Source organism: Armigeres subalbatus, chromosome 2, assembly GCF_024139115.2.
Source record: "Armigeres subalbatus isolate Guangzhou_Male chromosome 2, GZ_Asu_2, whole genome shotgun sequence".
In the NCBI taxonomy this organism is placed as follows: Eukaryota; Metazoa; Arthropoda; class Insecta; order Diptera; family Culicidae; genus Armigeres; species Armigeres subalbatus.
Window position 1 is genome coordinate 310185453 of NC_085140.1, and position 17556 is coordinate 310203008.

At 38.1% G+C, this 17556-nt stretch overlaps 1 protein-coding gene across 1 annotated transcript in view; it reads left to right on the forward strand.

Moving 5' to 3' along the window:
- LOC134212578 (uncharacterized) overlaps nucleotides 1–17556 on the forward strand; it is an 896490-nt gene that overhangs the window by 396415 nt on the left and 482519 nt on the right. Inside the window, exon 6 of the mRNA XM_062690564.1 lies at nucleotides 15506–15610. Within this exon, the coding sequence (XP_062546548.1) occupies nucleotides 15506–15610 (105 nt within the window). The remainder of the gene's footprint in view (nucleotides 1–15505; nucleotides 15611–17556) is intronic.

The following is a 17556-nucleotide window of genomic DNA, read 5'->3' on the forward strand; positions in this document are numbered from 1 at the left end:
GACCACCCTATCTTAATTTAGCAATTTTGTCATAAAACATCACCTATATGAGATAAAATAAATGTTTATTAAGCAAAAATGCTTAGAATTAAATTCTCTACAACTTTGTAAAATTATATGAACTCCTAACTCAAAAGGGTAAAAAAATACATTTCCAAAAAAAATTCACCGAAGGGCCACCCTAATGACAACTTACACCAAAAATAGATCTCTTCTTGTAGATCATTTCTTCTGAAGACGTCAAAACTCTAGCACTGATGGTTTTCGAGTTATCGATTTATGTCGTGAAATTTTGACGAATCCGACCATTGTGCGGTGGAGAAAAGTTAACGCTTGTTTTCTTTGAAAGCGGACCCATTATTCATATGGACCAATGCAGGAAATTTTGTGAATAAAATACAGCAATGAAGCAACTATTTAAACACTTCTTTCTCAAAACTGCTGGCCTAGCCAAACATATGACACCCGTAGACACTATCATTGGGGTGTCTTTTGCTGCCTCTGTGAATTCCAGGAGGGTGTTTTTCCAAAAATTGAACTTTTCAATAGTTCGAGCACTGACGATTTCAGTGGAATCATAAGGAAAAATAGCAAATATTTAAACACTTTTTTTTCTCAAAACTCCTGGCCTAGCCAAACATATGGCACCCGTAGGCAGCATCATTAAGGTGTGCTTTGCTGCCTCTGTGAATTCCAGGAGAGTGTTTTCCAAAAATTGAACTTTTCAATAGTTCGAGCACTGACGATTTCAGTGGAAATCATGAGGAAAAATAACAAATATTTAAACACTTTTTTCTCAAAACTCCTGGCCTAGCCAAACATATGGCAGCCGTAGGCACTAGAGATGGGCAAAACAGCTTATTGCAGTGAGCGGATCTGATCCGTTCAGCTCATAGAAAAGAGTCAGCTCCTTGGATCAGCTCTTCAGTTCTTTAATGCTACATATATTAAAACATAATTGTTAATATTATTATTTTAATTATTATTCAAAAATTTGAAAAATTTATGTCATTCATTAATTTATTCATTCATTCACCTCACTCTAAAATTTTTAAAATGTTAAGCTACAGTGAGGTAATAATTTCTAATGAAAAACCGACAAACTAATAACATTTATTACGCTTTTTCTGACCGTCTAGTTTTGAAGTCTATAAGTTCATTTAGGACCATCACATTTATTTCAATACAAAAACTAACTCAACATTATTTTCTATTCATAATTCAAAGTTACATTTTGTTGAAAACGTTTCTTAAATCGTTAATTTGAATAATTCAGTCCCTAATCTCAGATATGTATATGAACCATATTACGTGTCATAAGTTTCTCTTCATACTGGGTGCAGTAAATCAATGTCTTGTTTGCTCGCGCTTCTAACCCTTCTAACCATGCGTAGTTGGCATTTTCATACAAGCGAGCCCATTCATCTATATTATGGTTCCCGAAATGCGAGAGAAATAAAAACAAGAGAGTAAAAAAATACAGAGCACGGTGCTACAAACAAACCGAGTGCACATGTAGCAGAACCCGTCGCAAGTAAAAGATCCGCTCCGTGCAAGACACAGCCCCAGTTCGGTTCGTTTGAACCACACGATTCGCTCGCTAGAATCGGTCGCGACTGATCCGGATCGAGATCCGTGTCGCACGGATCTGAGCTGGTGGCGCAGCTCTCGCTTCCATGTCACAGCAATTTCAAGCTGGAGGACGACATGAGCTGAACTGAGAGTTGTTCGGATCTTCGGATCTTTTGCTACCGCACTACTACACGCTAAAAATGAACTACTCAAAATTGAGTCGAATCCGACTCATTTTCATTAAAAACGGGACAACTCAAAATTTGAGTAATATATACTACTTCAATAAAATAATGATTTCGCGAAAGTTAAGCTTGGCCTTCCATCAATTTTTAATACGACAGATGCGAATCAAGTTTATCTATCTATCTAAGTGCATTTTACGACAAACAGAATCCTAGTTTAAGTGCAATCATCATTTTATTGAAGTAGCATCTTTTACTCAAATTTTGAGTTGTCCCGTTTTTAATGAAAATGAGTCGGATTCGACTCAATTTTGAGTAGTTCATTTTTAGCGTGCTAGATTATTTTTGCTTGTGTATTTCTTATTCCTCTCTGCAGCAGAAATGATTTCTGTTGCTTGGCTAGATGGTGCTGTCGCTTGGTTTGATGGTGCTTGAGGTGCAAATAATAAACGATCAGCACGTGCGCGGTACTGGACTGGAATGCTCATACAAGCTCGCTTGTGTTGTGTATCACGAGCGTGGTATTATCGTTTTTGCTGTACAAAATACAACAGCGCGCATACTCGAGTGCGTACGCTCGAGAGAGTTTCTATAGGCGCGTGTTTGACAATGATTTGATCAATTTAAAGTGAGCTGCTGAGCTAGGCTTCTTTAAAAAAGATCCATGGCTCATCAGCTCAATGTAAGGAAGCGAATCTTTGGAACAGCTCCTGAGCGAAGCGCCCGTCTCTAGGAGGCACCATCATTGGGGTGTGCTTTGCTGCCTCTGTGAATTCCAGTAGGGTGTTTTTCCAAAAATTGAACTTCCCAATAGGAGCGCCGTGTGTAATTTTGAGGAAATGCGTCAATACGCAAGGTAGAAATCAATCGCCCATCACAAGGAGTTGATGAACAATGCACCATGCGCTTCCATATGCTTGTATGCCTATACATCGAACATGTTCAAAACATGTTGGCAAAAAAGCAATCTAAATCTCTTTAGATGCTGTGTTATAGGGTAAGATCTGTCATGGTCACATTGCCAGCTATATGCAAATTTCTTCCCAACGGATATGGTACTTCACAGTACTAATCAATTTGCTTAGTCGAGGCCTTTCTAACTGACCAAGAACTTTTAATACGTTAAATATTATTTGGTGTCCAATATCATATGTTAAAAAAAGTACAAGAAACTAAATCTTAGTTTTGCCTTTCACATACAACAAAGTTATACCAATAGGCTATCATTTCACTCCAAAAACAAACTTATCATAGATGCTCCGGCGATCCATAGTGTTATATTATCAATCGACTCAGCCCGACGAATTGAGCAAATATATATCTGTCCGTGTTAGCTAAGAAAAACATTATCCAACTTTTCGTGTAGAGAATTCAACAAATGGCATTCTACAGGGGGCAAAGCCCAGTTTATCACTAATTGAATTTGATAAAGATCGACCATTATTGCGTTCAAAAAGTCATGAAGAAAATGGTACATTGAATAATATAAGGTTGGTGTCTTCGCCCAATGTGAGTTGGGTTAAGTTGGCTTTTTATTCATCTTTTGACATTGAAGAATGCTATAAGTAAAGATATTCCTACTCATCTCCCTTACTTGCATAATTCAGTATTCTCCGGGGTAAATCCATCTCACAATATCTCACTCTGTGTATCAATAAAAGCAATAAAACTTCGCATAAATACAACAAGTTGTCAAACTCCATCCATACGCATAAAACTGCCGCCACAGCACTTTGCGCAACCTGTAGTAGACACACTGACTGATTGGTTCCCGAAACCTGACTGTCATCAATTGACAAGGACCGAAATTTCTCGCTCCCAAGGGACCCTGTGCTTCAACTCGGCCCGATGATGGCCATAAATTTTTCATTATAATGTTATTGAGCTGGCCCCGATCGTTCGACTACTTGACTCAGCAATCGTTTCATGTCAACTTTTTCTTCCGCCAGGCATGATGTTGTCCTCACACACAGTCGAAAGTCCTAGATGAGGGAAACCAGAAATTGTGCTCGACAACGTTCGTTTATTCCTCACCCAAAAGTTACACTACTCGGAACGCAATGACATCATCGGCAGGGTGGGTGAAAAAGTTGAATCTTGATTGTGTAAAAAGCGGAAGCGAAGGAAATAAGTTCCACTCGGAATCGACGACTTTGCGCTCAACTAGATGACGACGCTGGTCGTTTGTTGTTGCTCCGTCATCGTCCAGTTGAGTGGGGCGCAAAACTCTCGATCGGAAATTATTGAATGTCAACGAGCGTACCAGCTTCCAATCCGAGGCAAGCACTTTACGAGTTTTATCATTGTTAGGTCGTTTTTTTTTTCGTTTCGCTCCCGGGATGAAGTAAATCCATCACTTTTGGTAAAGGAAGTTTCTTTATCGCACTTTTTCGAGATTTTTGAGATTTTATTGCACTCAACCAGAATCATAAAAGTGATGGCAATAAAAGGCGTTGGGTGTGCAGTTTGGAAACAAATTTGATATGTTACGAAAATACATAAAACCTACGCAGAAATGAAAATGATATGAACGGGATTGATTGGCAATGTTCGTTTCAATTTTCTTGAGGATCGAAGACGAGTGTATTTTCCTCGTTCATGCAGCACACAGCTAATAACCAATACAAAACAAGGCAAGTAGATAAAAGAACAAAATTTGATTCAATGTCAATACCAAACTAAAACGTATTTCAGCTTATAAATATTTTATCGAACGTTATTTAAGTACATTTTATAGTTTAAACACATGTCTGTGGTTCAATCGAGAGTAATGGGAAATATAATTCCGATGTCATGGGACTATTTTTTTAATAACTTATTTACAAGTTATTTACAATTGTGTTTCTATAAAAAAAACATGTAGCCTCTGAGAGATCCTATAACTTCTTTTAATCGGTTATTGCTCTGAATCGGAAATTGGCAGCGTAAGAGCCGAATTTGTGTCAAATGATATTAATGTCATACAATGAGAGATTAAATTAAATGGGGCGCGATCGGACGTGTTTTAGGTAGGACGCAGGACATTTGCGAAATCTAAGTTTATGCGGTGTTTTCGAGAAACATGCAGAACGATCGTGCGATCATACGAACTTAGTTCCACGTTGTGCAGCCGGTAAGTTAATAGGTAAATCAGTGCTTGTTTGTGCGTGTTTTCTATAAGTACGCAGAACCATCGCAGAACTCGAAATTATTTGTTCTGCTTTGTCCGGCCGGTAAATAAATTAAGTTGCGCGCGTTTGGTCATATTTGAGGTTAGCACACCGGTTCGATAGAAAGGAAAGTGAATGGAATATTTTGGATGCGCTGAATTATATCCCATCCCATAGATCGCATCGTTTTCCAGAGTAAATATAGATAAATTATCCTTTGTAACTAAAACTATCCCAAGACAATCGTGGAGATACAGAGGTATACTCGGCCTCTAGTAGCAACAAAAGTCGGACTAACAATTTTTCCCTTCCTGTACGACCGTAAGGACGTGAATGGTGCCGTTATTGACTGAAAATAAGCTTCCGAAACGAGTACTTTGAGAATGTGTAGCTAATCCCAAACCCCATTCATATGATTCTTTGTACAATTTCGCAAGTTCTAGTCAATCAAAGAGTAGCAACTATGAATTATACAGTCATAATGCTCTTGCTTGATCACGCTCAACAGCATTAATATGATGGCAAAAGAATTTTTTAAAATTTTCGCTCCATTGCCGCACATTTTTTATTTCAAACAATGATCTGTTTGAAATCTAGGATCAATTAAGCATTAAATGTTAATCACAAATCCGAATTGTTGAAAAATCTTTTTACGCATATTAGTAATAGCAATCCCATGACATTTTTGCGACATTTCCCAACACTGCGGGACAAGATAAATTGAGATAGCAAACTGTTCGGATTAAGTCGACTCAAACAATGTTTGTAAATCAGCCCTTTTATTTTCGGCAGATCAAAATTTTTTGTTGATTTTCTACACTTCCTTCCATCCCTTCCGAGCTCGTTATGTGCTTTGCGATGTATAGTATGTGGTTTGTCTATCGTAGAGTAGAGCGGGCAAGAGTGCGGTAAGAGTACGTTTTCGATTTTTTGAAGTTATAAAAGTTTGTCATTTTGCTAAAATAATTTGTCTTTTCGCAAATACTATTTAATTATCATAAATACGTTCAACCAGGTGAACATTATACCGTTTCAATAACCTGTTGTATAGAGTACTTTATGGTGCAGAATATTGAATTATGGTCTTCAAGAGCATTATAAAACTTAAAACGTTACTTGAGGATCCGGTTGATTTTCCAAGAGGTCAAAACCATTATCTGAATAAATGTGGGGCTGTGGGGTAAAAGTACGCAGGAACGGGTGGGGCAAGAGTACGCATGTGAAACTGGTTCTGATTTCAAACCCGTGTCTCCAGCCAAAATAAGACTACTTCCAAAGCGTTAAGATCCATAACGAAGAAAAAATGGATATAAATCGAAAATAATCATAATAGTTTTTCTTTTAAGGATAAGCTGAAGTCATTTGGAGTCGGAAGGAACTTAGCGAACAAAACGCTGAAGGGAAATAATAAAACTGTATTAGGTATTGTTTTACACTTAAACATAGTCCGAAAACACAATTTCATCTAAATGATTATTTCATTTGATCCAAAGAAACATTCATAAATTAGGCAACGCTTAGCTGAGACAGGCTTCCGAGATGTATGACGATTCATACACTTTCATAAAGGATTCATACAAAAAATGTAAGATAGGGGAAAGGTGATAAAATGGCAAAATTTTGCGTTACGTAATTAGTTTTCTTAAAGAAGAATTACTTTGTTTATGCCACGCGAAACCTGGTATTTTTACCTCTTCAGTTTTTTGTGTATTAAAACAGATGTGGGAAAGTTCACATTGCAAGGATCACTACCCCTTCCAGAGTTACGTAATCTTTAAACATCCCATAAAATAATTTAAATAAACATCAATTAACTGTTATGAATTCTAATTTGTGTTCACATAGTACACTTAAAACACATGATTGGAGAGTTGTGTACTCTTACCCCACCCGATGGGGTAAGAGTGCGTTTTTAACCCTTATGCGGCCGACAAGGTACCCGTGTTCCTTTTTCAACTTCAAGTGGTGATATTCCAATGTCTTTTCACAGCTGAAAGCTGAAACTCAGTGACATCTAAGAACTCCATAAAATGTAGCATCTGTGAGAAAACCACGTTGATACAGTGAGGAGGGACGTGGGGAGAGGCATCTGATTTTTTTTACCCCGTGGATGGCCGATTCCCAGAAATTGATATTTTCATAACTTTAACAATTTTCAACCGATTTGGATAATTTTGAAAGTTTTGGAAACAGAAACTCATGTACTTTTGGCACATTGTCAAGGTTCACAGCTTTTGTCTATGGTTATACAAGAAATCTTTGAAGTAAGGTTTAAGAGTCTATATGCGTAACCAAAGAACTATCAACCAGTTTCAAATTTTTCACATGCTTATTGCGCTTCTTAGAATAGTCGGTGTTCACAGTATAAAACACAGTTCAAAAACCCCTGGAGTAAGGCCTCAGTCAACAAAAAAAACAGAACTAAGATCTTAAGGTCTGCTAGAGTAACCAAAGGTCTATCGTGCAATTTAAAAAACGGTACATGCTCATTAGGGTGCTTAGCATATACAGTATATTTTCCAGGTCATGCAATAAATCTCATCTAAGTAGTTCTTGTTGTTGTCATTGATTCCAGGTAGTCTACGAACTCCATATAGTCAAGGGTCAACCTCAGTAATGGAGGCAGTTGTTGAAGAATAAACAAGTTGTGTGACTTCTTGGTAAATGTTTGTATTCCAAGAAGTTCTTGTTGTTGTCATGGGCTCCAGGTAGTCTTCAAACTCCATAGGTTCAAGGTCTGTGGATCAACCTCAGTAATGAAAGCAGTTATTGAAGAATAAACAAGTTGTGTGACCTCTTCTTAAACATGTTTGCATTCCAAGTAGTTCTTGTTGTTGTCATTGGTTCCAGGTAGTCTACGAACTCCATAGAGTCAAGGTCTTCGGATCAATCTCAGAAATGGAAGCAGTTGTCAAAGAATAAACCAGTTTTGTAAACCCTTCTTGGCATATGTTTGTATTCCAAGTAGTTTTTGTTGTTGCCGTGGGCTCCAGGTAGTCTACGAACTCCATAGATTCAAGATCTGTGGATCAACCTCCGTACAAGAAGCAGTTATCAAAGAATAAACAAGTTGTTTGACCCCTTCTCGGTATATGTTTGTATTCCATGTAGTTCTTGTTGTTGTTGTGAGTTCCAGGTGGTCTACGAACTCCATACAGTCAAGGTCTTCGGATCGATCTCCGTAATGAAGGCAGTTATCGAAGAATAAACAAGTTGTGTGACCCCTTCTTGGTGTATGTTTGTATTCCAAGTAGTTATTGTTGTTGTCGTGGGCTCCAGGTAGTCTACGAACTCCATAGATTCAAGGTCTATGGCTCAACCTCCGTAACGGATGCAGTTATTGAAGAATGAACAAGTTGTGTGACGCCTTCTTGGTATATGTTTGTATTCCAAGTAGTTCTTGTTGCTGTCGCGGACTCCAGGTAGACTACGAACTCCATAGATTCAAGGTCTGTGGATCAACCTCCGTAATGGAGGCAGTTATCGAAGAATAAACAAGTTTTGTGACCCCTTCTTGGTATAAGTTTGTATTCCAAGTAGTTCTTGTTGCTGTCGCGGACTCCAGGTAGACTACGAACTCCATAGATTCAAGGTCTGTGGATCAACCTCCGTAATGGAGGCAGTTATTGCAGAATAAACAAGTTTTGTGACCCTATCTTGTTATATGTTTGAATTCCAAGTAGTTCTTGTTGTTGTCTTGGGCTCCAAATAGTCTATGAACTCCATAGAGTCAAGGTAGGTGGATCAACCTCATTGTATTTTAAGTAGTTATTTTCATTGTCATGGGCTCCGTATTGGAGGCAGTTATTGAACATTAAACACTTTGTGTGTCTCCTTCTTGGTACAGTAATATCCCGATTTTATCACACCCTTGGTGAATTTTGGGGTGGTAAAGTAGAAAATGTGACAAAATCGGATTTTTTTTATTTCAAATTTATTTATTTCGCAAACATGCATCAGTTTATGCCTTGGAAAGGCAAAATACGTGAATGGAATCCGTAATTTATTGTCGAAGAGACCTACAAACTTATTGACAGGTACTCATAAAAGACTCATAATAAGCTACAGGCGGTGAAAGTTATTTCATGAAAATCATTGTTATTTGCAGCAAATTGGGTCCAAAACGTGATGAAATCGGGAGTAGACAAAATCAGGGGTAGACAAAATCGAGGAGTGACAAAATCGGATCAATACTGTATATGTTCGCATTTCATGTAGTGCTTTTTATTGTCATGGGTTCGAAGTTGTCTACGAACTCCGTAAAGTTAAAATACGCAGATCATCATCCGTAGTTGAGGCACTTGAGGAAAAGGCAAGTTGTGTGACCGCTTCTTGCTATATGGTTGCATGAGTAGTTTTATTGTCACCATTAGTTCTATGTAGCCAACGAATTTCATAGAGTCAAGACCTGCTGATCAACCTATAATTGAAATCATCCAATAATTGAAAAAATAACAAGTTGTGCAACCTTATCTGAGTGAATGTATGCATTACAAGTAGTTTTTGTGTTTGCCGTGGTACTAGGTAGTCTATGAATTTCATACAGGAATGATCTGCAGATCAACCCACGAACCAAAGGCTATTGGTATATGTTTGCATTTCAAGAAGGTCAAGTTTTTGTCATTTGCTCTAGGCAGTTATTGAAGAATAAACAAGATGTGAAACCTCATCTTGATATATTTGCATTTTAAGTAGTTATTGTTGTCTTGTTGTTGTTGATTCCAGTTAGTATACAAACTTCATTCGTATCACTAATACGAAGCTGTCAATTCTTTGGAAATGCAAAATTTGAATAGATTGGAATAATACAACTTCACGCCGAGAACGGGCTAATTCGTGTAAGCCTAGAAGTCTTACTCCATAAATGTCTATGAATGGTCATTAGCATATGCCATGAACGCATTTTATTCATGGACCACAAAGGACAAGTACCAAGCTTTAAACAGGCTAATATATCTCTGGTGTAGATCCTAATGCCTTACTTCAGGATTTTCTTAGATAACAATGAACTTATGCAATGAAAGCGGTCTCCGAAAGGTATCTGGTTACGTGTGAAGATCCTGAGGCCTATTCTAGCATTTTTTTTTGTACATTCAAAGTTAATTGCCTATATGCCGGGTATTAAGCCATCCGGAGTGGAAATTAATTACTATGTCTGAAACTTGATTATGAATATGTACAACATTTGATAGATTTAGTTCGGAAAAGGTATTGGAGGGTAACCGCCCCTTCGGTGGGCTTTGATCCCACGACCCAAGTTCGCTAGACAGGTGCTTTCTCTACTAAGCTACGAAGGGCCTCCGTCGTCCACCGCAGCTTAGCGGGAACTGATGAAACCAAATTCCCAGCACCAAGTACCAGCCGATCTCTCGCAATACATTTTCAGAACTAACTCTCTCATATGTATTTTTGTACACATGCCAACCAAGTATTAGTAGATGAGATGGGAAAGCACCTGTCTAGCGAACAGGGGTCGTGGGATCAAAGCCCACCGAAGGGGCCGGGCCCCTCCAATACCTTTTCCGAACTAAATCTATCAAATGTTGTACATATGCATAATCAAGTTTCAGACATAGTAATTAATTTCCACTCCGGATGGCTTAATACCCGGCATAAAGACAATTAACTTTGAATATACTTTTCAAATTTACGTAAATTTCAAACTTTGCTTACCTAAAAATAGCAAACTTTTTTACGCTCCAAATTCCAAATAGCGCTCCCTCTTTTTACGCTCTGATTCCATTTACGCTCCCCCGTTTTGGGCGCAAAAAGAGGTTTTGCAGTACATATGTTGTGATCGTATTATTTTCCAAGGACATGTACCAGCATGAACCACTTGGGAGTTGATTTTTTTCGCGTCAAAAAAAAAAATGCTGAAGTTTCCGATTGAAGTTTTCGTGATGTTTGTTTGTCCGGCGGAGCCGCCCTCCTTTGAATGCGTTGCGATTCCTGGTTCAATTGTTGCGGAAAGGAGCAAGAGAAATAGGACGTCGCAGAATGAAGAATGTTCGTAATGGATTATGAAATGATCGACCGCTGCAATTTGTTTCAAGGACGATTAAAGGCGTAATGCCCACCAGGAAGGATAATGATCCTTATCAAACTATTTTATTAATGGAATACCGATGCGCGGACGGAATTGGTAAGCACGTTCCAGTTATTGCCTTATCCTTGATGTCTGATACACATTTGAAATATATATTTCGCTGGTAGCCAATTATTTTGACCAAACACTCCGGTAAAACTAAAAAATACTGTTAGTTCGGTAGAGATGATCTATTCTCTCGGATATCGGTACTGTAATAACACTATCATCGGTAAGAACAATTTTCGAAATTCAGTAGTTTGAATATGCAATTCGTTCAGTGATATAGAATCTACGCGGTTTTGTACGGAATTCTAGTAAACTTTTTCGAATTTTCGGAGCCAATTCAGAAATTTCTTACAGACTGTCTCTAATTCTTTACGAAGGAAATGATTAACTTTTTTTTCAACTGTTAGGATCCCCGAATAATTTATGCCGATCATGAAATAAAAGAAAAATCATATGGAATATACATATTAAAACAAAATTTTGAGAGTTGTTATGTGTTGTGATAGAAACATCATGAGTTAAAACTTACAGATATTTATCAATCAAAATGTTTGAATATCTAGTAGCTTGCACATTCTGTATTAACATTATTTGCTAAAAAATATAATTTCAACGATCGCCTATTTTGCATTTTCCTGCTGTGGTGTTTTCGTTAGGTTTATTCTAGTGAAATCACTAAAAATGGTTAGAAATACATGAACATGTGTTTGATTTTGAATTTAAGCACATATGAACACATGTGCTGACACATTGCAAAAAAAAAATGAATTGAAAACAATTTTGCTATTCATCTGCTAGTTTATTTTATATGTTAACAATCATTGAATGTATCAAATACAATGTATATTATTACCCGAGTAATCGATTATTTCACATTTAGAATATACTAACTGTACGGTACTTGTGGCAAATCATCACAAATTAACATTACCGAATGACCTGTAAAAGTTTCTATTACTGAATACGGAACGTTGTTCTGTTCAAAGTTTGTTAATATACTGTAAAATATTTCAAGTGTGTATATCATTATATGCTCCATACATTACCCAAAACTAAATACGCACAGGGCATCGTTTGCTGCTATTGCCGCGGATATTGTTGGAGTCCCAGGTATCCGGTTCAAGCTTTAGTTGGCAGCGGTGGCTCTTCTCGACCTTCTATTCCCTGAGTAGTTAGTGTGAACAAAGGCGTCCTTGTGATGTTTTGCTGCACCTGTTGTGAACATCTAGTACATCCCAATCCCCTGCACTTTCTGAGGACACATTTCTTGCTTCAGAAGTGAATCCTTTTTATAGTACTAGCCTTCATAACAAAAGGGCACCATTACGGAGCATGAGATTTTATCAAATTGTTCGCATTAATACTTGACCAACACCCCAGCTGGGTTAGGAGTAGAGGATGACACACACACACACACATGTACCAGCATGAACCACTTTTGAAACCAGTTGACAGACCTTCGGTTACTCGTGTAGACCCTATAGCCTTCCTCCAGGGATTTCTTGTATGACTGAGGACTTATCCAAGAGATTTCTTCGATAGCGCAGAACATATGTAGTGATCACATTTGATTTCAAGGAGCACAAAGAGCATGTACCACTTTTGAGACTATATACTGTGAACGCATTCTATGCTAAGTACCACAAACAGCATGTACCATATTTGAATTTGGATAACAGGCTTTTGGTTACGCAAATAGATCCTTAGGCTTTACTTCAGAGATTTCTCGAATGTTTAAGACCTCACTTCAGGGATTTTTGGCATTACCCAAAGTATATACTGTGAACACCTTCAATTCTAAGAAGTACAAAGAGCTTGTAGCATATTTAAAACTGGCCTTTGGTTACGCGTGTAGACTCTTAAGTCTTACTTCAAAGACTTCTTGTATAACCATGGACATAAGCTGTAATCCTCTACAATTGGCAAAAAGTGTATGAGTTTCTGTTTCCAAAACTGTCAAAAGTATCCAAATCGGTTGAAAATTGTTGAAGTTATGAGAATATCAATTTATGGGAACACGGGTACCCTGTCGGCCATCCACGTGTGTTTTTTGTTGGCGCATAAGGGTTAGGTGTCTTGCAATAAGAGTTGTACTAAAACGAATTTCAATAATTTCAACATTTTTTCTGTTGGGTAACAATTAGAGAGGGTATACGAATCGTCGACATTAATTTGATATGCATAAGCTTGCTTCATAAAGGCTACATGTTCCATCGGAAACTAAGTGCGTACTCTTGGCCCACTCTACTCTATATGGAATTTGTTGTCTGTCCGGCAAACAGTCTATGTATTGTCTGTCTCGTCTCGTTTTCCGTATTATTGATTCCGTGGTTGATTGTCCTGAAGATTGATGCGATTGATTCGTATGGTTCCTGTGATCATCCACCACTCTTTCTTTCAAACTACTGCTATTTTTTCTTAAAGCTTACAGTGATTTCTGAAATAATAATTTTCCGCTCAATACTTTGCAATACTTTTTTACTTCGTACTGCCTTGATCTTCTATTCCTTACTTGTGTTTTTATCAACTTCTTATGTGCTGAATTACAGTCCTATCACATCTGTCACTTATCTTTCTCTTTCTTTCTAACTCGCTATCAGATGTCACTTGGTGTATATATGCCAAGATTCCATACAATAGTGTTTAGTCAATAATTGAAAAGATTCGTTTTTTGGATGTAGAACAAAGTCTATTGTATATTTTTTTTTAAGTAGGAGCCAATTTTAAGATCAGTCAAATCAAATTTGTTTAAAAATATACGTGGAATTCTTGTGCGAAACAGGCAGCATAGGTCGCAGCTAACCCCAGTAAAATTTTTGTTTTAAGCTGGTTTTATAACACTCTTGTAGAGGGAATTATGATCTTCAAGAACGTTATAAAATTTAGAATGTTACTTGGGAAGGAACTACACTGAACATCAAACATCCTATCACCAGAACACTTCAAAATTTGACTTCAAAATATAGGCTGCTGATTCGAAATTCACAGTTTTGCAAAAATGTAAAATTCACTGTGCTGATTTTATTAAAATAAACAGTTGCGCACATCGATGAATTCTTTCGCTTCCTGTCACTTTCTACTTCGTAATATTTTCCACATGGAACAAATGCAATCAGTCTTACTCTACTTGCTTCTGACCTTCAACCTTCAATTTTCCATTTTGGTAAACGGTCCACTTGCTGTCGGTCGGAATATCCGCCCAAGCCCGAGCTTCTACGCATTCCCGAGCAAAGCCTGTTTGAATACCCGGCATCGTCTGGCTCGACGCTTGGTCCCTAATAGCTCCCTACAACGATGTAAGAGATCTTTTATTTACATGTTTGCGTGCCGGACGTCCGCCTGTCGTCGTCGGCGGCCACCCCTAGGGTAAGTTTATCATAAAAACATCCAACAACAACAATAAACATAAAATATTACGATTAGGAGCCATAATGACAATAAAGTCAAACATGCATCGTGTGCTCAAGCGTTTGTCTCGGGACGGCGTTTGGATCGTTCTTACAAAAATTGAAACGCTCGACGAGTAAGTTGAAACCATGTTATGAAAACTTAGGTTTGAGCATACATGCAAAGAAAATTCGGTTACTCCAATGTAGTAACGTAGCCGCTAGTTAACGTGAATTTAATCTACTTCATTCATTCACTCGGTACCACCCAATTTCCGGTAGACAAATTTGAAGTTTCTTAGCATACAGCAGCGCTTGTACATCGTCTGGCAAACTTGCTGAAGAAAGCTACAATTTGTTCTTTTTGGCAAGATAAAAGGACGAGTCAAAACCGACTCTAGATTCAACTTTCCAACAGCTTTCGGCAAACGACCTGCTCTATTTGTGTTATCAAATTAGAATCTTCTGCTCACGGCATAGAGCTCGTTTCTTCCGATCTGCTGACTGGTCATGTGCACCCACCTGGATCTTATAGCCATAGTAAAATTACTCTCTCGCATAACAGATATACCGGTTGAGCCAATCAAATAGATACATTTTTAGGCGAACAGTAAAAAGGCTCAGAATAGAGCAAAGGATTTACAAATATGCTTTCGATGTGATTTTTATAATTTGCTATTGAACGTTCTTCGGCATCGTTTTCTTGTTGCCAGAACCTCATTATATTATTGATTACAACGAAAGTTCTTTCTAATCTTTCTCATCATCCAATTTATCGAAAATAACCTAAACCTCGTATTTTTGTGCCACACTCTGTAAATTTTGTCATGGAAAAACAGAAACCATTTGCTTCATCTTCATACACCCGCTTCACCATCTGACTGTGAATGAAAATGTAAAATACAATATTCATTCACTTTCTACGTCAGATTCTTCCGCCTTCCTGCTTTACAGCCATAAAAACGGGAATTGGAGGGGTCGTCTACTACAGAAAAGAGCACAACAGTAGTCAAGTTCTCATCCAAGACATCACACCCACTTTTTTGTTGTTGTCGGAGAATATCCGTGCCTGCCTTCAACATCCAGTTCATTCAATTTCTCTTCCCGTTTCCCGCACAGGTTGCAATCTGGATAACGGCAGTGAAGGCTGCTTTCGGCAGTGCATCTACGACGAAGACGGCGCCAAAGGAGCCTGCAAGTGCGATCAGAGCATATCGTCATCCTGTAAGTATCCGTATCTTGGCTGGGTGTGGTCTGGTCTGGAATTTTCTGCCGCGCTGTTGCTCTGGTTCGAGAGTTGGCAAGCAGATGGTTGCATATTTTATGATGTTTGAGCTGAAGTTGGTAATCAATTTTAAAGAGTATTGAAGTGAAGATATCGAAATAATTTGTTGGCACAAGACTTTGATTCTCGGGCGTTTTGATTTCTGGGATACTTTCTGGAAACCTATCAGCAGTACTAAAACTAAAACTTTTGAGCAGCCAAAACTATTAAACGATAGGGCAAGGGTAATACGTTTATTCAACGATGTCTGAACGATGTGCTGAAAAGTCTAGTTAAGGAAAAAAATGCATACCAATAGCAAATCGTGAAACGTTTTCGCTAGCTAATGTGATAATTTACTTATTCTGGACAGTATACTCCATTATTTGTTTTTATAAAAACTCTTGTTTTGGGGAACCAGTATTAACGACGGCATAATGATCCCAGCGAAATGATGAAGTTTGAGACGTCGCAATATGGGTTTCAGAAAAAAGTGACTACTTACTACTTAGGAAATGACGTGGGACATGTCCAAACCCAGCAAAGAACCTTAGAGTATGCTCTATTGAACATGTTCCGATAAAGTAGGACACACCAAAACGGCTTTCAGCATTTGGTTTAAAAAGCATACTCCACTCGACCCTGGGTTATTCCATAACCAGGTGTCTAATTCCAAATCTCTCCACAGTTTTAAAAACTATTCGCAATTTTTGAATTCGCATATCAGGAAGCTAATACGATGATACTCCATGTTCAGGGAAGTTGAGACAATTTCCAAACCAAAAATAGCCTAGAATGGCACCGGGAATCGTACCCAACCACCCTCAGCATAGTCTTGCTTTGTAGCCGGGCGTCTTATCGCTAGGTTAGGGATATTATTTTTATGATTTTTTTTAGTTATGATTCTTTGTTATGATTTTTTTAAAGTCATTGTCAGTGCCTAAAAATTATCAAGGGAGGAATAGGGTTAAGAATCAGTACTGCAAAAGGCCGTAATCGTCATAAGACAGAAAGCAACGCGTCTTTTCTATTTCAGGCAACCAAATGAAAGTATCGTGGCCTCTTTGATTAATTTCGCCTGAAAAGCAGTCGAGAAAGGTTGTTCTGCTTTGTTTTATAATTGAAATTTTCTAAATTATTTTAAAAGATATGTGCAAAGAATAATGACTTGTCAATAAATTAATCATATTCCTTTAATCCAACGAGTTAAAAGCGGTACCTACCTGGATACCTATGCCTGGCGTATTGTAGAGCTCCATTATCGTCGGTCTTGGGCGATGTTCCTCCAGTTTCCCCGAACGTTCAGGGTCCCCAGGTACGATTCCATCGCGTGCAGCCAGGGTGTTGGTGACCTTCCACGAAGTCGCCGGCCTCTATCTGGTTCTCTATTGAATATTGTTTCCGCTATTCTTTCTTCCGGCATTCGCACTAAGTGATCAGCCCACTGAAGTGTGCCGTATTTTATACGATTCACAATAATTTCTTCTTTGTATACATGATACAGCCCATGATTCATGCGTCTGCGCCACACAGTATTTTCTAGTTTCCCTCCGAGTATTGTACGCAGCACTTTTCGCTCGAAAACCCCGAAAGCTCTCCGGTCCGCCTCTTTTAACTATTAATTTCGACTGTAGTTTAATGATTCGGAGATGGCTTTTCAGTCTTGACAAAATCAAAACACTGTTGTCATAAGACGAGTTTATACAATCCCATTGAATTCCACCACTTAATTGTATCTTGACAGATACGTATTTCGACCTCAAAAGTAAGGCCTTACTTTTGAGGTCGAAATACGTATCTGTCAAGATACAATCAAGTGGTGGAATTCAATGGGATTGTATAAACTCGTCTTATGACAAGTGAAGACATTCCACTAAAAAGTTCAAAATAATTTTCTTATCAAAAC